Below are 24,285 nucleotides of genomic sequence, written 5' to 3'. Positions count from 1 at the left end.
TTGTGACAGATTTTTAAACTTCAGATAACTCACATATTTAGTAGTAACTCCGGAGATTCCTATCCACAGAAATATGAACTACAATAAATCCAATGGTTTATCATGAGGAGCAATGCATTGTATAGGTTTAACTTATTAGTGATTTGCTTGGAAGCACAAATTCCAATATTGACCCATGCATGTACATTTTGTTTAATATGTTTCGTCTAGCAGCTAAGCCACCGATTAAAAATAAGCTGCCGTCAGATTTGACAACTGTCCCACCAACACTTGAAATAAGATGAGATTTAGAAATATCTTGTGAAGTTTCTTTTTGGAATATTGTAGGATTTGTTTCAGCTGAGTTATTATTCTTCAATGTAACAGCTAATTGACTATTAGACGATCTTACGCAGCCTTGTATACAACGAGATCTCAAGTCCATTATATTGATAACACTATTTTTAACTGCGTGTGTTTGACAATTACTATTTGATACATCATTTCCGGATATTTCTGATTCCATTCCCATCTTTGTAGTCTTATATGTTCTGTTAACGTCTGCTTCAGAGAACCCACCTGTCAAAACAGCCATATATCCTAACGAGGTCATAGAATGACCGACAAGTTTCATCTGTGCAGGAATGGGGTTTCTTAAGTCATTTATTATAGTACCATAGGTATCCACACGTTTCCAAGAACCTTCATCTAAATTAAAACACCATAATTCACCAAATACTTCAGTATTGTTTGAACCGCCATGAATGACAATCGTTCTACCGCCGACATAATTAGAATTGGAAAATCCACCCATGAATGGAGGGCTACCTTCAGCAAAAAAAAACTGCTGATATTTCTCATTACTGTTTGATGCTATATTTGTATTTGCCTTTGTTGTTGTTGAAGCGACTGGCGTACTTTGATACTTTTGAATTGAAGCAGTAGCGCCAATGTGTCTCTCAGAAGAAATTGTCGATGTGATTGATGATTTACGGCTATGGTTTGTTGTGGAATGTCGTATCGGTGTATTATGTATATTAGAGAAATCTATAGTATCCACTGCATTTGTTTTCCAGTGTTCTCTGGAATCTGGATACTCTATCTCGAAATTCTCTTCCAAATTTTTTAATATTTTATCTTGTAAAGTATCATAGTTAGTGACATTAAATGGTGGAATATCATAGGCAAAAAATGCTCTCATTGATGGCCAATTTTCTGCATTATTTATACCTGGTATTTTAACTGCAATTACAGTATCTGCAAATTTTAGGAAGTTTCTTTTGCCACGCTCTATAACTTTGATATCTAATTTCCACATATCATTCATTGCCTCGTATTTATCATCCCCTATTTGTCTATACCCACCAAATATAACAATAGTATAGACATCAATACCCTGATTAGATAGATTTGACATGAACCTTGAAGATTCTTTCAGAGACATCTTAACAGATACATCACTTTTCACAGAATTACTCCTTGTGGAGTTATTTGATGTAGAGGATTCTGTTGGTGTACCAATATCAACCTTTCCAATGTCTGTTGGATAACCAATGTTTTTAATACCCTTGGTAGATACTTGCATGTGTCCAAATCTAGCAGAAAAAGTTGGATATTTAACATTCTTGTACGATTGAGTCACAACATCAACTTTTGTAAAATGCAATGAAACTGTATCTAGTATGTATACAGTATTATTTAAATATGCACTTCTTTTCAAATAATATTTCCCATTATTTTTAAATTTAGTTTCTGTCTTAATTTCAAATCCACCATAGAATAAAATATGTGTTTCGGTTAATTTTGAAGCAGTAGCACATAATAATGGAGGTGGAATATGTCCTGAAGGCGTTACCCTGGATAATCTCGACGAATCAATAGAATATATGTATAGATATGGATTGTTGACCAAAATTGGGTTATTGATTATTTCAGGTAAAAGGGGAGGTGGTAAGTTCTTAATAGGTTCCATAAAATACCTATGTGGATCAGGTGCTTCTGAGTCGTATCGATAACACGGCATCAGTCCACCTATTGTGAATATTTGTCTATTCATTGTAATGGAACAATGGTATACTAATGTTGGAAATTTATACTCTGAAAAGACCGATTTCATAACTGAACACCCAGAGAATGTATCATACATGGCTGGTATGTAATCTAAACCTTTCACGAATAATGGGCATGTCTTACGAGTGTATATATCGATGTTCTTAATATAATCTCCTATCAACAGATCCTTACAGTCGTCTCTAATCATAGGAATCCATAAGTTATGTTTTTTCAAAGTGTCTGTGTTATCCGGATTCACCGTTAACAATTTTTTGTAATATTTTCTATATGAGTTAGCAAAATTCATTTGAAGCATATCTGTATATTGATGGAGAAACTTGCTACTAGAAAGATATGAGTTAAGATCTGCATTTATCGGATACGATGAATCACCTGTATGTAATTGTGATTCCTCGGTAGTTGCTCCATTAGCACTGTTCTTTCGAGAATTCTCTGAAGTATATTTCGAAAAATTGAAGTTGTTTAATTGATGTAGTAGATTTGTTTCTATATCAAATTCTATCTGCGGATCTATTTCAGTGCTAGTATTCTCATCATCTGGACTAACTAATCTATGGTTATTTCTAACTTTTCCTAACAGAGGTATACTCAACTTTCTTTTCACTTGGTAAGGTTCTATGCTATTCTGAGAACAAGAAAGAAAATGATCCATCAAACCTTGATATTTAATAACCTCTGTATGTATAGAATTATTACTACTATTAACATTTGTATCTATTACCCCATTGTTGTTATTACTATCATTTGCTTGGGTTAAAGGAAATGTGGTTGGAAAAGTGACATTTTTAGGTGAAGAATTTGAATATTCTGAGCCACTAATTATACTACTTTGTCTTCTAACGCTACCCTTCTTCAAATCATAATACCTACTCAGTTGCATATCATTCAATTCTTTCAATTGAATCTCGGTATATTTATCTATGGTTATATCCAACAGAGAAGAAGTATTGGTCAAATATTCTATAACATCGTAATTATTTTCGAAGTTTTCTAACTTGCTTGTATCATAGGCTGATAAAGGATCTTTTTGAGAAATAATATCTGGCATTTTAATATATTTTACTCATATATATTATCTGAGTCAACAATAATGGGCTAGGAGGGAAAGAAAGGACAAAAGCGGGACTGCTTGATTATTATTTATTTATAATTGGAATGTTTCCTTTGAGTATGAATGGGTCCTTTCAGAAATGTTTACATGTAAAGACGTTTAACAATGTGACTACCCTTCTAGTTGGATAATCTCCTCTAAAATTCCATTGACACTATCTTCGGGTGCCTTTATAAAATGACTCCGTTTTCGGAATGGAAAAACTCTGAAGAATTTTGACATCTACATAGATAATTTTGACCAGTTGAAGATATGACCAAAAATCAAAGGATATAAAAATACCGTGGAGATTATCATTGATATCTAAAATTCATAACAACAAGAAACTCAGGATGTATATAAATTAAATCGATGTGTAAAATTATGTATGTATGAAACTAAAAGATTCGTAAATAATTATGTTTAAATAGCTATATTTTCTAAACCAGAAAATCAACAAACAAGATCACCTTACTTCTTAGTACGTTTGTTTGTTTTATTATTAGCAGATGAATGGGTATGATGGCCATGCTTTAAGGATGTGACTGGAACAGATGAATTTGGGTCACTAAACTTGTGAACACTAGAAACAAAGATTTGGAATTTCGGTTGTTTGGCCTTGGTTATTCTTTTTTTCTTCACTACACCTTTTTTAGACTGTACCTGTTGTGGGAGAATAGTTGTAGAGGGAAACGTCGTTATAGAAGGTAACTTTGGTAATGATGCTGATTTTTGAGAATTTTGAGAATTTTGTGAATTTATCAATGTGTCGTTATTAGTCAATGTAGATGCCGTACGTTCGCTCTTGAAAGAACCCATCTTTGGTAAATCAGACACTGGCAAAAACGTAAGTACATTACTGCTTGATCGGCTTTCATTTGGAAGCCGCGGTTTGATATCTACTGGAGCATGAAGATTGGAATGTGGTGTTGGCGAAAAACTCATATCCAAAGCAACCTTTTGTAAAGGAGACATGTTTCTTGATAATAAAGGAATTCTGTCAGGCAGTTTGTTATAAATATTTCTTTCCATCTTTGGCAATGATTTAGTGACTGAGGAATTTAACTGAATTGTAGTAGGTGATGATTCATCAACGTGTGCATCAGGATCCAGTTTTTTATCAATACTATCCAACTGAATATTATCGTGAATGTTTTTATCACTTGCGATTTTTAACTTAGGTATATGACTATCATTTAAACTGTTCTTGTTGTTTCTTTTATCTTTTTTGGGGGTCGTTATCAGTTTAGGGCTTCTGAATGCAATATCAAACGAGCTAAGTTTACTTGGAGACAATATGGTATTGTTTTTCATTAATGAATTAATATCATTTGGGGTATCAAATATTATACCTTTTCTTGCTCTCTGGAAATCTATCATGGCGCTATTTGATGATCCACCGAATAAGTACGTTTTAATATTACTGTTTGTAACAATATTATTATTGTTATTATTATTGTTATTTTGGTTTTGGTTTTGATTTGAATTTACAGTGTAATTAAATGGAGTACCTAAGTCATTTAAAATCTTTCTACCATATGGAGTCAATGACATAGAAAATTTTTTCAAAGGTGATAATGAATTAGAATTAGTTAATAGTTGTCCATTATTGAACATTAGATTGATATCTATTTTACGCAACGGAGTCCTTGTATTACTAGACAATTTATCCCATATATCTATTAATGTATTGTTAGTATTATTATTATTAATATTATTATTTTGATTAGAGCTTGTATCTGTGTTGTTGTTATTATTAGATTCCACATTATTGATTGAATTAAAAAAATGCAATGAGTTAGAAGAGGTAGGTCCATTATACTGATTTTCGTATTTATTAGTTTTTTTATCGTTACTATGATTAGTGCTAAAATCTTCTGTTATGAATTTTAATGGGGATTTTGCAGGGGTATTATGGAAAAAACTTATCCCAGCAGGTGAATCGTATAAAAATTCACCAAACTGTACAGGTGAAGGCAATAAAAAATCAGTGTGAATATTATTATTGTTATTGTTATTATTATTTGTCATATTGTTATTAACAGTTGGAATATTCAAGCGACTCACATTGTTATTACTGTTATAATTCATGTTTATCTTCGATGGGTACTTAGATTGCTTTATACTAGTAGATTCTATATGCGAAAATTGTAACGCATTGGACGTTTGTGTGCTCATATGGTTTATATTTTCTATTATATCATTTTCGGTTGTGTTATTAATGTTGTTGTTAAAATTATCTTTATTAAAACTTTTTTCCCTTTTAATATTTATATTCCTATCATTTTCTGTTTTATGTATGGTATTATTCAGATTTGCATCATGTACATTATCTTCGTTTTTCGAATATATATTCGAATTTTTATCAATAAAAGAAGAATCTGGATTTCCATAGAACGTAGTATCATAATCATGAGCAGTATACGTGGTACTAATATCATTATTTTTGTTAGTCTTAGCATCATTATCGTTACTACTACTGCTACTACTACTGCTATTGCTTTTATTCATTGTTAAAATATTGTGTCTCTGTGTAGTGTCTAGTAAGTTTGAGGAATATGGTGTCGGAAATTGAGATTTTGATTGTATTGGGCTATTAAAAGACAATTTCATATTGTCAGGAAGGGCTTTAAAAAATTGGTTCTCTGAGCCTGTATCGTTTATTATTGAAACCATTGAACCATTTCTAATCAAATCTTCATCTGATCTTCGAACCTGGCTGCCATTCATTTTGTAATTGTAGAATAGAAGAAGAAGAAGAAGAAGAAGAAAGAAACAAAGAAAAAACAAAGAAATGTTTCTGGCAAACAAGTAGTGGTAGAAGAAGCTTAATTTTCTTACAACAATTAGATATATGTCTTTTATAATTTTTTATGTCTACCCCTTTGTTAATAATATAACTGAAAAGATAATATGTATGAAATAAGTGCCAAGCAGGATATATATAATTTCTTTACCCAATAACTCAACCTTATGTATTTGGCTTTGCTTGCTTGTTTGTTTTGGATCTCCTTTCCCTGGCTGATGATATATACTGTAACACCCCTGTTATACTGAATAATATAGTTGTGTGTGATTAGAGTATCTGTATATCCAAGATCTAGTGTGTCAAACAAATGCTGCAAAAATCTGGTCAACCAGCAAGTTGCATTTACTAACAGTTGCAATGGAGTAGTCAATCAATCAAATCAATCAAATCAATGGATTCTTCATTCTTTCTTTGTCTTTCAGTATGAAAATTTGTTTGTTTCAAACCGAAATCGTCTTTTTTTATTTTTTTTGTATATCTTTATTTATTTATTTATTTATTTTTTGGAGGGGGAGGAACGAAAAAAAAAAAATAGTCTACAATTCGTGATGAGGTTCCCGTCCTTTTGTTTCGTTTGTTTACTTTCTGTGAGCAAAATAACAGAGACGTAAATAGTGCGAAAATATTTTCGTGTTCTGCGAGTAACGAAGAGAAAAAAAAAATCTCCTCGACCTCTCTATTTGTTTAGATTTTTGAGATTTTTCACTTGATCCAATCATCCTAAAAATCATAATATTCATAATACTGGTGCACAGTTATAGATGGTTATGCTAGAAAATTGTTGTAGTGGTATTAGCTTTATATGTTTATTTAAATAGAGAAGAGAGATTTGCAAGCTTGTATTTTTGACTGAATTATTGTTTATACAGAAGTACACCGGGCAAATTGGTGGCTAAAATGGCTAGGAAAGTTTATGAAGAATTCGTAGACTATAGTAATAACAACAGTGATGTCTCAAATGTTGAAAACCCGGTTGTTTCCTCAAAATGGAATGATAATCACAATAATTTTAATAAGCAGTTGTCCAATTATGATACTTTGAATTCGAATAGTGAGTTTGATGACTCTATGTCAAGTAACTTAAGGGGAGTTAATAGATATTTCAATCGTCATAGTAATAACAATAATAATAACAATAATAATAGCGGTGATGATATTGACGAAAATAGTCATTTTTTCTTGAATGATAATCATAATCAAATGAACTATTCACATGATGGAAAATCAACAAATTTGTCTTACTCTTCGTTTTTTTCTGACCGTCAATTACAGTCTCCAATGCGCAATTCAAAGTTTTATACAGATAACAACAATACGTATTCACAGAGTGATCAAAGTCTCGATCTACTGAATGAGAATGAGGAGCAGGATAGTGGTAGTAATAGTAGTGTCACTATTCATAGCAGTACGCGACTGAGCCACGATCCATTTGATACAGTACAGCAACGTCACAAATCCTCGAACAGAACCACTATGGATGACCCAGAATTTTTATCATATTTGAGGAAAGGTCAAAGGAGAGACAACTTAAAACATGGTAACCCTAATCTGACACGAAATAGTCTAAACGACCTTATTGTTAAGGGAATAGGCGAATTATCTGGTGAGGTTTATAACACGTTTAAAAATAAAAAGACAAAAAATAGTAATAACAACAACAGCAACAACAACAACAGCAATAATAATAATAATAATAATAATAATAACAGTAGTAGCAGTAATAATTATAGCAATAATGATAACGGTAGTAATTATAATATCAATACGATAAACAGTAGTGAGGAGGAAGAGCAGAGTGAAGATTTGGAGACGTCAAACGAAGTGTTGCGTGACGCAAATAATGTTTTTGATGATATGATATCGCAGAATAAGAATAAGATGACATTAATTACACCATTAGTAGCTGGGTTAAATTTTGAAAACAATTTAGGTAAATGGGTACGAGATATAGATCAAACGAATTCACAAGACATATCTGCAAACCATACCGTAGCAGATATAAGTTCTTCCACTGCTACAACTACTGCTACGCATCCATCTGAAAGAAAGTTAAGCAAAATCCATCTTTTCAAAGATCTAAGAACAAGTAATAATCATCGTAGTCATAGCAGTGACAATAATGATAATGTTAATAACACTAACACTAATTACAGCAAAAACAAAAACAAAAACAAAAACAAAAACAACGACATTGATGATGATGATAGTAGACAAGTGAAAAACACGAAAAGAAACGGACAAAATTCTATTCTAGAAGATACCCCATTACCATTTAGGATCAAGACTGGCTTCCAAGATTTGGAATCGAGCATTGAGACATTAGAAGCACATAAAATGCAGTTGATACGTAAGCTGACTCCGTTATTGATAGATAGAGACTGGGAGACGGTTACTGAATTGGATGCCAAGGGACAGGATTTGAAAGATATCACAAGTTTAGCGTTATGTTTACCATCACTAATTAAATGTGACTTATCGAACAATAATATCAAACTGTTTAATAGTGGCAACAGCATCCCTAAAAATTTGATAGAATTGAACCTTTCCAAGAACTTAATAAATGACACCTATATATATAATGATAATAATAATGATAGTAATGATAGTAATAATAGTAATAATAGTAATAATGTGAAGATATTAAATTTATCAAATAATCAATTCAAGACGGATTTGTCATGGTTAGGACAACACGGATTTATCAATGTGCAAAAGTTGAACATAAGTTCCAATAGAATCAGATCCTTGAACGGATTACCTAGCGGATCGATGATAAAAAGAATAGATTTGAGCGATAATTGTATCAGGGGGCCGATAGACTTTGAGGAGTTAATGGAGGAAGTTGGGGAGTATGGATGGCACGCCGTTGAGCATTTAGATTTGAGTAACAATGAGATCACCGAGGTATATAACTTGGATAGATTGAGGTCGTTAAGAAGTATAAATTTGAATGGGAATCCGTTAGTGTCTGTTATATTCCATCAAGACATGAATAGTGGTGAGGGTGAGGGTGAGAGTGAGAGTGAGAGTGAAACTACAAGTACATGTATGAGTAAGGTAGAAATATTAAAGATACGATCTGATAGACTTAAAATAGTGGGTAAATCGAGAACACAACAGTTTTTACCGTTACCAAGATTGAAGGAATTAGAGATAAGATGTTATAAGAGGTTTCCTGAAATGAAGTTTTTACCAACTGGGATGGTGAAGTTGAGTATACTTGGCGGGGATGTGGAAGATTTGATATCCTTGAGCAAGATACCTGGTTCATTACAGAAGTTAGAGATAGTTGGTATTGGTAGGATGAGGGAGTTGCCTAGGGACCCAAGGATGGAGATTAGATTGATGTCTATACAGGAATTGAACTTATCATATAACGATTTGTCAAGTTGGGAGAATTTAATACAGTTTTTGCCGTATAGTCATTTGAAGATTTTAAAACTGGATGGAAACAAAAGGCTGTTGTATGAGAACGGAAGAATGAACAGAGAGAGACTAGAACCTGAATTGAAAGGAATGTTGAAAAGGGCTATTCCATGTTTAGAGTATATCAGTATATAGGAAAAGAAAAAGAAAAAGAAAAAGAAAAAGGAAAGAATCATTAAAGATTGTACACGTATACATACATACACATATAATGTATTAGAGAGATAGATAGATAGATATAGAAGAGGTAGAGCAATGAATGTTTACAAGATCAACTCACCCGAACCCTAACGATAGCTCAAACCCTGATTGTAGGGTGCCAAGCCCGAGATTGCGGACTTATTTATTTCTCACCAAAGAATGGATACATCCAGCGGAGAGGGGAGGAAAAGGAAAAAAAAAAGAGAGCAAAGACACACGGCTGGTGCAGAGGTGGGCGTGTGGATGTTTGTCTCTCCCCTTTCTCTTCCTCTCACAAAAAAAAAAAAGAAAAGAAAAGAAAAGAAAATCCACGGAACGGAGCTTACTATTTATGTTCATTTGTTGGGGCAGTCGTTTCGTTTTACTTCTCCACTCTCTTTTTTTCCCGTCCCCATCCCCTCCTCTCCTCCTTGTTCTTCTTGTTTCTTTTCATTATCCAAATTCACCCTTTCTCTCTCTTCATACAAACGTAAAACAAAAAAACCCAAAGCCAACTAGAAACGGAAAAAAGAAAAAAGCAAAAAGAAAAAAGCAAAAAGGAAAAAGAAAAAAAAGCAAAAATTCCTCCATTGTACAAACGGCATTTTAGAAAAATAAAACAATATAATACAATACAATACAATACAATACAAGATAAGATAAGATAAGATAAGGGGCGGGGCAAAGACGGCGGGCACAGGAGGAGGAAGAGAGAGAAAAAAAAAGGTTGAAAGAAAGGGGAAGAAAAGCGGGGTAAGCCCAGAAAACACTGAAAAAAGAAAAGAAAAAAAAAATAATAATAATAATAATAAAATAACAAACAAAAAGTGTTTTCGGTGTTTTCTTTCCTTTTTCTCACACTATGACGTATGACGTTATGTTATTTCTTTTTTTTCTTTTTTTCAATAACGGAAGAAAGAGATGAGGAGAAAAAGAATAGCCGATGAAGAAGATGAAGGGGATGAGATGAGAAGGACATCGGTAGATGTGATTAGTAATGTAGATGGGCGATACCTACTTTAGTTACTGGTTTAGGTGCATTAGAGTCGGAAAAAAGAGTGGAAGAGTGGAAGAGTGGAGGCAAAGTCGGGGATGTTTTTGGGAAAAGAAAACATGGCTGGATATTATTCTTGGATATCCTATCCCATTGGTTAGTTAGAGCAAAGGTTTTTTCTCATAACGGTTATTCATTCTCTAGGATTTGAAACAAAACACTCTTACTTAGAGAAAATATTTGCTAGAGCCATATTTATTGTGCTTTAATTTGTGGAGTCGGCTAGTGGAAAGAAGAGAAGAGAAGATTAGAGAAAAGTGGAGAATTATGTTACATTATATTATATATATAACACCGTTAATTGTATACACCTTTTTTTCCTCCCCTCCTTTTTTGTTTAATTGTTTACATTCACACATTCACACATACATATATATATACATACTACTACAACTGCCGCATCTAAGTATATGTATTAATAACAGAAAAAGATAAAGAAATAAAAACAAAAAAGAACACAACTCAACACAACTCAACACAGATTAAATTAAATTAAGCTAAACTAAACTAATTAATATTCAAAAATCATGTTTTCTGCATCCGTTCAAACTGTTAAATCCTCTAGATATACACTATACCGTCAACTTCGTTGTTTCTCGCAACTACCTCTTTCCGTTAACATCAAATTACCTAACGGTCTAGAATACGAACAGCCAACCGGTTTATTCATCAACAATAAATTCGTTCCATCTGTACAACACAAGACTTTCGAAGTCATAAACCCATCTACCGAAGAAGAAATTTGCCACGTTTACGAAGGTAGGGAAGACGATATCGAAATCGCCGTGGAGGCAGCCTCAAAGGCTTTTGAAAACGGCTCCTGGAGTAAGATCGATCCAATCAAGAGAGGTGAGGCACTATATAAACTGGCTGAGTTCATCGAAAAGGATAAGGAAATCGTCGCCTCCATCGAGTCCCTGGACAACGGGAAAGCTATCGCCTCTGCAAGGGGCGACGTCCAGTTGGTCATCAACTACTTGAAGTCCGCTGCAGGGATTGCTGACAAGATCGACGGTAGAACCATAAACACGGGCTCCACCCATTTCTCCTACACAAAGAGACAGCCATTGGGGGTCTGTGGTCAAATCATCCCGTGGAACTTCCCTCTATTAATGTGGGCTTGGAAGATTGGTCCAGCTTTAGCCGCAGGTAACACCGTGGTATTGAAGACCGCAGAATCCACTCCATTATCTGCTTTGTACGTTTCCAAATATGTCGCCAAGGCCGGTATCCCACCCGGTGTCGTTAACATCGTCTCTGGATTCGGTAAGATCACCGGTGAGGCTTTGACTACCCACCCAAAGGTCAAGAAAATCGCTTTCACCGGCTCCACTGCTACTGGTAAACACATCTACCAAAACGCTGCTAGGTCTTTAAAGAAATGTACTTTGGAATTGGGTGGGAAATCCCCAAATATTGTTTTTGCAGACGCAGACATGTCTAAGGCCGTCCAAAATGTCATCACTGGTATCTTTTATAACTCTGGTGAGGTCTGTTGTGCAGGTTCAAGAGTCTACGTAGAGGAAAAAGCTTATGACGATTTTATCCAAGAACTTAAGACCAGCATAGAAAATTTGAGGGTTGGTAACCCATTTGATGAGTTAACTTTCCAGGGTGCCCAAACTTCTCAAATGCAATTGGAAAAAATTTTGAAATTCATTGAAATTGGTAAGGAGGAAGGTGCTACCATTATCACCGGTGGTGAAAGATTAGGCGATAAGGGTTATTTCATTAAACCAACCGTCTTTGGTAACGTCACAGAGGACATGAGAATTGTCAAAGAGGAAATTTTCGGTCCTGTGGTCACCGTCACTAAATTCAGAACCGTTGACGAAGTCATTAAGATGGCTAACGATTCAGAATACGGATTAGCTGCTGGTATTCACACTTCCAACATTAACAATGCAATCAAGTTGTCAGAAAATATCAATGCCGGTACTGTTTGGGTTAACACTTACAATGACTTCCATCATATGGTTCCATTCGGTGGGTTCAATGCCTCTGGTTTAGGGAGAGAAATGGGTCTTGAATCATTAGATAACTACACTCAAGTTAAAGCTGTCCGTATGAAGATCGACTGATCATTGATTTTGGATACATATATACATTGTTCTAGTTAATATTCATTATTCCCTCTTTATGTATAATATTTATATAAAAAAAAAAAAAAAAAAAATAGAATAGAGAGTAAAATAAATCTAATAGAGAAAAATAATAAAGATATCGATTATATGTAATAATTGGGTACCAATTTCTTTGCAATGCTGTCCATATTTTCTTTCTTCCTTTTTGTTTTTTTTCTTTCCTCTTTTTTTTTTTTATCTACGATTCAAAATATGAAATTCCTTTTAAATTACCACTTTCATTACATTTGTAACAATGTTTCCATTCTATGCTTTTCAATAGACATAAATAACAATATATGCCCTTGCAACATTGAATTCTATACGGATTAGTGGGAAATTCATTACAAAGACAACAAACAACATGCTTAGAAGTAGGTGAATTGGTTGTGCTAATATTGTTCTTCCGTCGAAAATAATTGAAATATTGTGTTGTGCTGGGTAATATAGTTATGTTCAATAACTCCAAAGTAGTATTCCATAACAACTGTTTATTCTGATACTCTAATCTTGAATATATGGAGTTCTTGTAGAATGAAGAACCTGTATCCAAACTTACTGGTTGAACTTTTAATATTCGATGTAAAATTGTATAATATTTGGTGTTAGAGTTTCTAATAAAATGTATAAAATTAATTAAATCCAATAGATTAATAATTGTTCGTATTCTTTTATAGAGTGGCGAAGATGAACATCTGTTCGATAACTTATTGTTGAAATATCTTTTGAAGACAGAAAGAAGGTATAAGGAGACTTTATGGCATGTGAAACCCAGATTACTTAAATGAGAACCATAAGTTGTTGTTATACCACCACTAAAACTGAAGTAATGACTAGAAAATAGAAATACTAGGGTATCAACGAAAAACCTCCATTCTTCTTGGTTTCTTACTAAAGGGATAATCGATTTGAATTTTGTCCATATAAGTTCATACAACTCTGTATCTAATTCCTCTGAATCGATATGTGATACTCTTAACATGTTCATGTTCACTAATACTGTACTAACAGTCTTGTTAGGTTTGTATTGGCTATTATATTTTTGTGTGAAGAGTTGAGAATAATGTATTATGTGAGCATTGCAACCTTCAATTCTTGACATTCAAATGTGCTTAATTCGATTATTTTTCTTGGATAGTTTTTTTCGACCGGAAACAAAAAAAGAAATCAATTAATTAATAAGGTTAAGGGCTGAATTAAGTATTGAACATTTAAAGATACTTGGATAAACCTATCTGTACATTTCTCGAAAATTATTTACACAAGAAAATTCTAATTCATAAAGAGGATGGCTTATCCTGTAGAGTTGTAAATGTCAAAAAGTTTTAAGAATTTAGAGTAAAAAATATAGATAGATGATTTAAATATGATTCTCTTAAAAGTATTTTTTTTTTTACAATAAATTATATGAAAAAAAAAAATGTTAAAAGATATGTTAAGAAAGTTGAACTAGTATCTTGCGAATTGGTCTAGGTTTACTCTTTATCTAGAATGTTATGAAAGAGCAACAATTTGGTACAAAGAGTAGAATACATTTTCTTATTTTGTGACCTGACATGTATGAGTAAGTAGTCGTTAGGAAGTATTTTTTACTCATAATGCTGATTGCCACTTTAATAGTATATATATATATATATATCAATAATACAAGCACTATCTTTTTTTTTATCATATGCTATGTATGCTAAATATATGTACTGAACTCTAAGACTCATAAAATGCAACTGTCAAAAAATATTAGTCATATTACAACTATTTGCTTCTCAAAAATAGAATTGCACATAGTAATTATAGATTCATGGTAGTTAAGTAAATTTAGCATATTTTACCATATTTTCCATCAAAAGTAAATTTAATAGTTACCACTATAATGAGTCTTGCTTCAACTCCATAGAAAATTTGATCATTATCCACTTTTTGATTATACTTTTATAGTTACATATTTTGAATCTAAAAAAATGTTATACAGTGTTTATTATTATATTTCTACTTTATGAATTTACAATAGACTATAGAACTTGAACAAGTTACTTATTATGGCAGTTTTTATTCTTGAGTAGAAATATTAAATACTACAGAAGAAATACATGACTCACTTATCAGTAATACCATCCTTTATAACAGCTTGAATTGATCATTCAATTATCATATTGTATCCTACAAAACTACTAACTTCAAAAGTATTAATGCAATAAAAGTTCAAATCCCATTAGATTTTATTCATTGGCTTGTTGCTTTAGTGTTATTGAACATTAAATAAGTGTGCGTGAAAATGATATTTTTCATATTTTTTTAACAAAGTAAAGGTAAAATTTTGAACGTAACTTACAAAAGGATAGTTGGTAATGGAAGTTTATTTATGCTTACCTTTGAATATTTGATATTGATGAGAGTGAGCGCCTGTAGTCATCGGATATATAGTAAACATTTTTAATATTATATTAAACAGATTTGGTATACAAAATTATAATAAAGTTCTTCACTTTCTTTCTCTATATACAACATAGAAATAATAATATACAAAGATTGTAAATAAGATAAAAGTAATGTATGATGAAATCCTCGGCTTTATATATGTTAATACTAAGTCATTTTCCTCTACAAACAGTAAGATATTTAATAAACAAACTCAACAACTTTTGGTGACCTCTCAACGATTATTACCCAACAATTTATCGTTTAATGTCTGCTAAAATCTTATTGTTCTATCTATTTCATCATAGAACATTCTATTTTAACAGTTTACATATTAATAAACATCAATAAAACTATTTGGTTATTATTTTTGTTGTTCGCAGAGAGAAACTACTCAATAAATCGTATATATAAGACCAAAGGCCATCTCCTTGTGTTATATTCATATTTTATTTACAATTTTTTTGTACATTCTTAACTCCATACTTTGTGTAAGTAGAAAAGGGAATAGCCTTGTCGTATTTTTGAGTACTAAAACTATTTAATAATTATAGAATGTAATTGAGCATATATTTAACTCAATACATATACAAAGGTGCTAATTCTCAAAATCTAAATGCTACATTTTATAAAAAAAGGCTTTAAAAAGTACCAAAAATTGATTCCTTCTATAACCTATACTTCTTTCTTGTTAATTAAAAATAAAAAAAAACATATTTTTATCCTTATAGGAACATATCTAAAGCATATAAAAAATGATTTTTTTATATTAAATAGGAAGACTTCTAGGATTGATGCATGAATAGGAAAAGCTAACTAACATACAACAATCAACTTTTAAAAATTTTCTTTACCTTTTTTTTTCATCTTATATCTGTTTTAGTACCAAAGAAATTTTTACATAAAGAATTAATCATTATCTGTTACAGCGTATTCTAAAAACAACAATTTGACAAACACTATATTTCTCCCCCTTCAAGATAACAAAAAATTGAAATCCCCTCAGTACGAATGCCTAAGTACAATTTAGGTGTACCTGTTGAATTATCATGCAATATCAAGAAAAGTACATACATTTAACATATCAGAGACAATATTTTTCACTTGAAGATGCATGTAGAACATTAAAAGAAGATACAAACAAATGTAACGCAGTTTATGATATTTTGTGTACTATCCAATACAGCAAAATCAAATTTTCTGCAAAAACAATTTGCTACTATCTAGCAACGTAGTGTTGTTAAAATAAAGAAATCTTTACTGATTATACCAATCAAGACTCTTTGTAACTCTAAAGAATAACCAAATATGTACATGTGTGGTATATGGCCTCTACATAAACAAACAATTAAAAATGCCAAGTTGGATGGTTATAAAGTATTTAAAGCTAGTGCATTATCTCACTTGAAAAAATTAGTTGTGAATAACGTTATTGTAATAAAAGCAAATAATCAAAAAAAAATTTAGAAAGACCAAGGAAGGTAGGTAATTGCATATTAAAAATACATGATCATAAGCAGATTATAATTTCTTTCATGACTCAGACAGATATGTGATGTAGGAATGAATAAACCACTGGAACAAACAATGAAAAAAAAAAAACAACTGGTACTATAACCAAGGTATCAGCAGCTGTTAAAATAGCGTTATGAATCTCAAGATAATAAATCTACTAAGTTGATAAGAAAAAGATAAGGCATACTTAAATTTATAAACACATACTTGTAGGTAACATAAATATAGTTTAGATTTTTCTTGTATACACTAAGTAAAATATCTTGCTGGTTAAATTGAGGAACAATAGAAATAAGTATTCTATCATTGATTTAGTAAGAATTAAAAATCTTCAGATATGTTACAACCAGTAGCAAGTTTATCAAATTTGTCAGAAGAGACTGAGAATCCTCGTTTTTATTTTTTTTAAAAAAAAAAACATCAAGTAGTCTATTAAACCAATCAATGTTAGAATGTTGTTAAGTAAATGGTTTTAAATCCAATGAAAGTTAGTAAAAGCAATAACTCACTGTATAATGCATCAAGGAAATTAAGTTAGGTAAGTTCAATTATATAGAAAAATGAAAAATATCCTCAGCAAAGTCTTTAGTGATTCCAAAAAAAATAAAATGAAAGAAAAAAATTCTATAACAAACCTTGTTGAACTCTACTAATAAATTATTAATATGGGGAGAGGCGGAAAGGGGGGAGGGGGAACAGAAGATTAAATCCTATAGAAATAGGACAATCTATGGATGCAGTACAAAGACTCTAAAATCTCCTAGATTACAGATTTGCAGGCATTACAGATTAGTTGATTAATTTCAATACCAAAAATAAAATAGAAAAGACAGTAAGAAGAAATATACGATTGCGAGACTTTTGTGTATGAAGCAACTTGTATTGATCTATTTTGTTGAATAATTGCTAGTATAGAAGTAAGAACTATTGTAAGTTGTGTTAAAGTATTTATTGTGATATAACAAAAATAAAAAAAAAGTTATTTTTATTCAGTTTTTTTGTGTGTTTATTTAAATATTTCCTTTTTTGATAAAACTTCGACAAATTTTGGTGATTGTCGAATTCTATATACCTTTTCAGGCATGTATTGTTTTTGTTACATGTATTATAATTCCTTAATACAACAATAGTTCCGTAACAAAAAAACAACAATCTTTCTTTTTTTTCTTTGCAAACAATAACCCGTGCTGTCTATTTATTTATTTATTTATTTTTTTCCCATTTAATACTCTAGTTGGACATTTCCTATACACATTAATGATGCAGAACCAATTGGTTATGGCTTGTACATTTATAGTTATCGTTATCAAATGAGCTAACTTGGCCAACAAAAAATTTTATAGTTCAGAGGATATTCTTAATTCTCTGTACAACAGAAAAAGAAAACAGAAAGTGGTTCTCTACTAATTTTAAAAATAATACAAGACTCAAGCAAGAAGTAGCAGAAAGGAAAACATCCATAAAGGCAAAAAAAAATTTCTTTCAAAAAGTTCTCTTCTTCCCTGAAAATTTTTTTCCCGTATTGTGAAATTTCTTATAAAACTCAAATGAGGTATTTCTCTTTCCCAAAATTATTCACCGTGTACTAAAAAGGAAATGAAGAAAAAAGATCCCCAGAAATAACGGTTTTTAAATTGTCAGTCATAGAAAAAAAAAATAGTGCCATGGTATGGGCTTCTTGTTTTGTCTGCGGTTTCTTTCTTTTTTAGCCTCACAACATTAGGGCAAATATTGTACATTTTTTATTTTATTAAAATTGTACGCTTTATTTTTTAGGTTCTAACAATATTTTAAAGAATATTCCAACCAAAAAAAAAATAAAAATAAAAGAACAAATTTCTTTCTATTTAATCAAGACTTAGTAATTCAACATATTGCGTTCATAATATGGATCTTCTACTTCACAAACGTAATGTAGATGTCAAAAAAAATTATTATTAAAGTTGTTTTTTTGGTATATCTTTTAAGTAGGTTTTACTTATTTCTAAGAACATCAAAATGAAGAACTTCGAAAACTCTTAATAGGTTTAAGACTACCAGAAATAAAAGAAAAAAAAAGAGAATAAAAGAATATAGTCATCATTCACGTCTTTCTCCCTTTTTCTTAGATATGCACCAAACATTTTTAGAACCATAATTATTCGCACTATTATTATTTACCAAACAATCAAGTCCCTTATATTAATACCCGATAGTTTTTTTGAGAGAGAAAAGACTAACAATAATGTTTTTCTAAATCTTGCTTCATATAATACATTATGTAACAATAACGATTATGCATGTATTGTAGACTATTGTTCAATAATTTCTTTTATCAGATATCGGGATCGTGCAAAAATTTCCAGTTTCTATTAATATTTTTATTGTTATTTTTTTTTTGTTTTTTTATTTTTGGGTGGGGGGGAAGGGGGAAAAAGAAAAACACAACTTGCCCTACTTTCTATATTCAAAAAGAAAACAGATGCAATCCTGAAGACCTATCAATTATGAAATATATGTGAAAAACACACACATACACACAAGTAGAGAGATTCAATAATTTATAAGGCAAAAGACAATGAATATACCTATATAATTATATAATTATTCCATATTATTAGGAACAAGCTGTAAGTTATTGTTGGAATTGCTACTTCTTATTCTGTGCTTTTTAATAAAATATAACACTGGTCATTAATCAGTATCTTATTATGTATTGGATATCAGGAACACTTTTTCATTCTTATTTGGAACAATCTATTTCAACATTTTTTGCTATACAAACAAACAAAAAATAAAGTAACAAAAAAAAACAACATTTCTTGTGGGTAAGATAGATGATTACGTTGAGACAAGTAATTGGAATATTTCCGCAAGCCCTACTTTTTTCCTGCTTCCAGGGGTGTAACTGCTCACCCAAATTTCGATCGAAAAGGCTCGAAAGTCCTACAAAAAAGTGGAAACAATAGGATATGCAAATCTTTTACATCATTCATACACCGATTCGGAATGATCGAAAAATAATGTAGAAATATCTGCATGCATATATTTAGACACTAAGAGTCTGACACATATTGGTCCCTCTTTAAAATCATTTTTACTAGTCTCCTTAATAATTACTTACTGAAAATACTCAGAAAACAAACATATATAAGTGTATCAATATTTTCATACATACAACTTATAAATTGACCTTTATTTCCTTACTTTCTCAATCTTCGTCATAGTACGCAAATGTCTCTTTCTTTTTCTTTTTCTTTTTTTCTTGTCTTTCTTTCTCTTGTCTTTCTTTTCTCTTTGTTTTTTTCTCAAAATATTTACAAACAGAAGTCAATAAAGAAAAACACAATTAGATAAGATTAAATAAAAGTAAAGTAAAATATATTTCGCCATTGACTCAATTTTTTCTTTTTTATTACTAGAATGCAGTTATTACTTTTATGGTCCCTGTTAGGATTACTTGTGACCAAAATAAGTGCAGCTACCACAACTATTTCAGCACCAACAACTTTGTCTGGTGATCAAACATTTTCCGATGATATCGTAATTGAGTCAGGTGCTACTCTTGCATTAGTATCTGGTTCATCATATTCCTTCAATGGTAATATTAACGTTAAAGGTTCTTTAGATATCATCGGTGATTCAACAAACGGGTTAACTAGTCTACAATTTGGTTCTACTACAACTATTACAAACAGTGGGAACATCAACATCGAAAATATTAAATCAACAGGTTCTGCCAGTGATTTTGTTATTGCACCTGCAAGTATTGATAACTCTGGTATATTTACTGTTTCACAATTAAATGCTGCTGCTACTATACCAGGTACTAATTTTACTATAGCTCCAACCGGTTCCTTCATTAACACAGGTACTATTGATTATGATACTGCTGATAAAGGTGGGACCACAAACGGGTTCCTTTACCTTGGTGCTATAACAAATAATGGTGTTATAAAGTCTGGTGGGTTTGCTGGCTTAATAAATGAAGCATCTTATTTGATCCCTAGTAGATATGATATGAAAGGTATCATTTTCAATAATCCTATAGAAGGTCAAGGTGAAGTTACTGGTAATCAGGGGTCAATTGTTCTTATTAACACAAATAATATTGGAGAACAAACCTTCAATGTTTACAAGGGTATGTATATTATTAATCCAAAAATTGTACCAAGCTCACTTATAGTCAAGAATTCAATCGAGTCTATGATTGTATTCTTAGGTGTTGACTATTATCCATGGTATGCTAAAAATTTTAACACCTTACCAGGATCTCTACAAATTAATTTTGCAATAGATGGTCACCGTTACTGGTTCAACACAAGTTGTGATGGTGGTTGGCAAACGCAAAATAATCCATTTGTTGTTACTCCATCTGATCCTCAATATCAAATTGGTGGTACCTTTATATATATACAGCAATTTTATTATTTTCCAAACTGTGCATGGATATCTGAACCAATTACAAAGACAACAACTGTTACTACTGAGGGTTCTATTACTGAAGCTACTACTATTTCAACAGTAACAACATCTACAACTAACCAGTACGGATATACTGTCACTGAAATTATCTATGATGTTGCTGTACCTGCAGAATCTACTGTGTATACCACCACCACCGGTACAGTCAGTGTTCCAACCACATCGACCTTCACAACTGTAGTCACCAACAGCAACGGTTCCTCCTCTACTGAAGTTGTTGTTGTTGTGATCACCCCAGCTCCATCTACCTTATCCACTACCACCACTGGTGCAGTCACTGTTCCAACTACCTCTACTTTCACAACTGTAGTCACCAACAGCAATGGTTCATCTTCTACTGAAGTTGTTGTTGTTGTGATCACCCCAGCTCCATCTACCTTATCCACTACTACAACTGGTGCAGTCACTGTTCCAACCACATCGACCTTCACAACTGTAGTCACCAACAGCAATGGTTCATCTTCTACTGAAGTTGTTGTTGTTGTGATCACCCCAGCTCCATCTACCTTATCCACTACTACAACTGGTGCAGTCACTGTTCCAACCACATCGACCTTCACAACTGTAGTCACCAACAGCAACGGTTCCTCCTCTACTGAAGTTGTTGTTGTTGTGATCACCCCAGCTCCATCTACCTTATCCACTACCACCACTGGTGCAGTCACTGTTCCAACTACCTCTACTTTCACAACTGTAGTCACCAACAGCAATGGTTCATCTTCTACTGAAGTTGTTGTTGTTGTTGTGATCACCCCAGCTCCATCTACCTTATCCACTACTACAACTGGTGCAGTCACTGTTCCAACCACATCGACCTTCACAACTGTAGTCACCAACAGCAACGGTTCCTCCTCTACTGAAGTTGTTGTTGTTGTGATCACCCCAGCTCCATCTACCTTATCCACTACCACCACTGGTGCAGTCACTGTTCCAACTACCTCTACTTTCACAACTGTAGTCACCAACAGCAATGGTTCATCTTCTACTGAAGTTGTTGTTGTTGTGATCACCCCAGCTCCATCTACCTTATCCACTACTACAACTGGTGCAGTCACTGTTCCAACCACATCGACCTTCACAACTGTAGTCACCAACAGCAACGGTTCCTCCTCTACTGAAGTTGTTGTTGTTGTGATCACCCCAGCTCCATCTACCTTATCCACTACTACAACTGGTGCAGTCACTGTTCCAACCACATCGACCTTCACAACTGTAGTCACCAACAGCAACGGTTCCTCCTCTACTGAAGTTGTTGTTGTTGTGATCACCCCAGCTCCATCTACCTTATCCACTACTACAACTGGTGCAGTCACTGTTCCAACCACATCGACCTTCACAACTGTAGTCACCAACAGCAACGGTTCCTCCTCTACTGAAGTTGTTGTTGTTGTGATCACCCCAGCTCCATCTAATAGCTTCATGTCATCATCAATTTCTATATCATCTCCTCTCTACAAAAACTCCACTATTTCTAGTGAAAAGCCTGGACCTATTTTGACTGACACTTTAGTTGTTTTGACTACAGTTGTTAATGGAGTTACTATTACTACAACTTATTGTCCAGAACCATCTGCAACTTCTGAAATAAGTATGACTACTATCATTGGGCATAGTTCTATTGAACTAGTTTATTCAAAGAACCAACAAGAAGAGACTAACTCATTTACTACTGCTACAAATGTAACTCCAGCTGCTTCTATTGTTTCCGCTACTATTGGTTCAGCATTTGCCAACGGTGAAAATCAACTAACATCTAAAAACTCCAGAGCATCTACGACAGTTGTTATTGAATCCACAAAGGATAAGGAAGACGTTACTTCAGAAACTGGTACTGTTGTCGGTACTGTCGAATCTAGAAAACCAGAAACATCACCAACCACAATGGTACCACAAGTTTCCCAATATATTCCTGAGCAATTATCCTCATCATCGACTGGTGTTACAGTATCTCATGAAGGTGTACCTTCTCTTGTGTCATATGAAGGTAAGGGTGGTACTATGTACGTGAAATGGAGTATATCCCATTGCATTGGTTTATTATTATTCATGGTAATTTAAATTGATTAAAGACAAAAAATTTTAAAATAAAGAATTCTAAATAATTTAGTAATTAAATATTTCTATATAAGCATATATAATATTCTAATATTTTTCATACTGTATGTTTATTATTTTTTTGATTTCCAAATATCTTGTACAGCCAAAATAGATTTGCTCATACTTAATAAACCATCAATATCACCTTTTAATTTTAAATAGTTTAGCTTATTCAATACAATTATACAATCTAATACTTGCTATATAAACATTTTAATACATGTATATTTTTGTTACATGTTTTGGCAATATTCAAGAAAGAGATTGTGATTAGGAAATTTACTTCTATGTAAATCAACTGATCATAGTTTAAAAGATATAAGATCCTTAAATCTTCCTAATTAAGAAAAATTGTAATTATGGAGATTTAATACTGGTTTAGTTCAATGATCATAATAAAAGACTTGTCATAATCTTAAAAACAGTCACAATCTTTCTTTACCTGCATTTACCGAAAAGTTAACTAGATGAGTGATCATTAATTGTGAAATAGATTGTCTTAAATCTTTTTCTTTCTATATTCCCTAATTATTTCCTCTCTTTTCCGTATGTATACGTACACACAGGTATGAAAATAAATGATATATATATATGCTAATTTGAGAACACTATTGCCCCTTAAGTCAATTAACTATATATATATGTACATTTATATAAATATGCTAACTGTTATTACTTTCATTTTTGACTAGCGGTTCTACTTCTACTTCTATTTTTGTAACATTATATTTGACCCGAAATGAAATAACGTATTTAAGAACTATTATTCTCACATGAATAGTAGAAAGACACCATAAAATTACTCTAACAATATTCAAAGAAATGGAAATCCCTTTTATTAGAACAAAAAAAAAGCTGTAAGGAAGTGTGGTATCAAGATATTTTTCAAATATACAAAGTTGCATACCGATGATATACCATACCTACTGTACATGTTAGAAACACCATACACAAAGAATTCAGATATGAAATGAATTGTAATATAGATACATTATTGTTCTATGAATATATGACATCTCTTCCTGTATTTTACTGGATGTAGAGATTTCAAAGTTTCAAA

The 24,285-nt window shown here is 32.1% G+C and overlaps 6 protein-coding genes across 6 annotated transcripts; 3 read left to right on the top strand and 3 right to left on the bottom strand.

Moving 5' to 3' along the window:
• Window positions 1–127: 127 nt before the first annotated feature.
• GPB1 (Gpb1p) lies at window positions 128–3,100 on the bottom strand (the record flags this gene model as incomplete). Its single annotated transcript, XM_064858899.1, has 1 exon — window positions 128–3,100. The coding sequence occupies one exon, from the start codon at window positions 3,098–3,100 to the stop codon at window positions 128–130; it is 2,973 nt and encodes a 990-aa protein (XP_064714115.1).
• A 513-nt stretch (window positions 3,101–3,613) lies between these two features.
• NDD1 (Ndd1p) lies at window positions 3,614–5,872 on the bottom strand (the record flags this gene model as incomplete). The annotated part of the gene is made up of 1 exon (XM_064858898.1): window positions 3,614–5,872. One exon carries the CDS (start codon window positions 5,870–5,872, stop codon window positions 3,614–3,616), a length of 2,259 nt encoding a protein of 752 aa, XP_064714114.1.
• A 976-nt stretch (window positions 5,873–6,848) lies between these two features.
• NUD1 (Nud1p) lies at window positions 6,849–9,512 on the top strand (the record flags this gene model as incomplete). The annotated part of the gene is made up of 1 exon (XM_064858897.1): window positions 6,849–9,512. The coding sequence occupies one exon, from the start codon at window positions 6,849–6,851 to the stop codon at window positions 9,510–9,512; it is 2,664 nt and encodes an 887-aa protein (XP_064714113.1).
• Window positions 9,513–11,138: 1,626 nt separating this feature from the next.
• On the top strand, window positions 11,139–12,692 carry ALD4 (aldehyde dehydrogenase (NADP(+)) ALD4; the record flags this gene model as incomplete). The annotated part of the gene is made up of 1 exon (XM_064858896.1): window positions 11,139–12,692. One exon carries the CDS (start codon window positions 11,139–11,141, stop codon window positions 12,690–12,692), a length of 1,554 nt encoding a protein of 517 aa, XP_064714112.1.
• Window positions 12,693–12,933: 241 nt separating this feature from the next.
• On the bottom strand, window positions 12,934–13,836 carry PEX2 (ubiquitin-protein ligase peroxin 2; the record flags this gene model as incomplete). The annotated part of the gene is made up of 1 exon (XM_064858895.1): window positions 12,934–13,836. The coding sequence occupies one exon, from the start codon at window positions 13,834–13,836 to the stop codon at window positions 12,934–12,936; it is 903 nt and encodes a 300-aa protein (XP_064714111.1).
• A 6,230-nt stretch (window positions 13,837–20,066) lies between these two features.
• On the top strand, window positions 20,067–23,186 carry PWA37_002321 (uncharacterized protein; the record flags this gene model as incomplete). Its single annotated transcript, XM_064858894.1, has 1 exon — window positions 20,067–23,186. One exon carries the CDS (start codon window positions 20,067–20,069, stop codon window positions 23,184–23,186), a length of 3,120 nt encoding a protein of 1,039 aa, XP_064714110.1.
• Between the last annotated feature and the right edge of the window lie 1,099 nt (window positions 23,187–24,285).

The sequence above is a fragment of the Arxiozyma heterogenica genome (genome assembly GCF_036370985.1).
Source record: "Arxiozyma heterogenica strain weizmannii chromosome Unknown scaffold_20, whole genome shotgun sequence".
Taxonomy (NCBI): Eukaryota; Fungi; Ascomycota; class Saccharomycetes; order Saccharomycetales; family Saccharomycetaceae; genus Arxiozyma; species Arxiozyma heterogenica.
The sequence above is the reverse complement of the archived record's forward strand: the minus strand, read 5'-3'. Positions and strand labels throughout refer to the sequence as shown.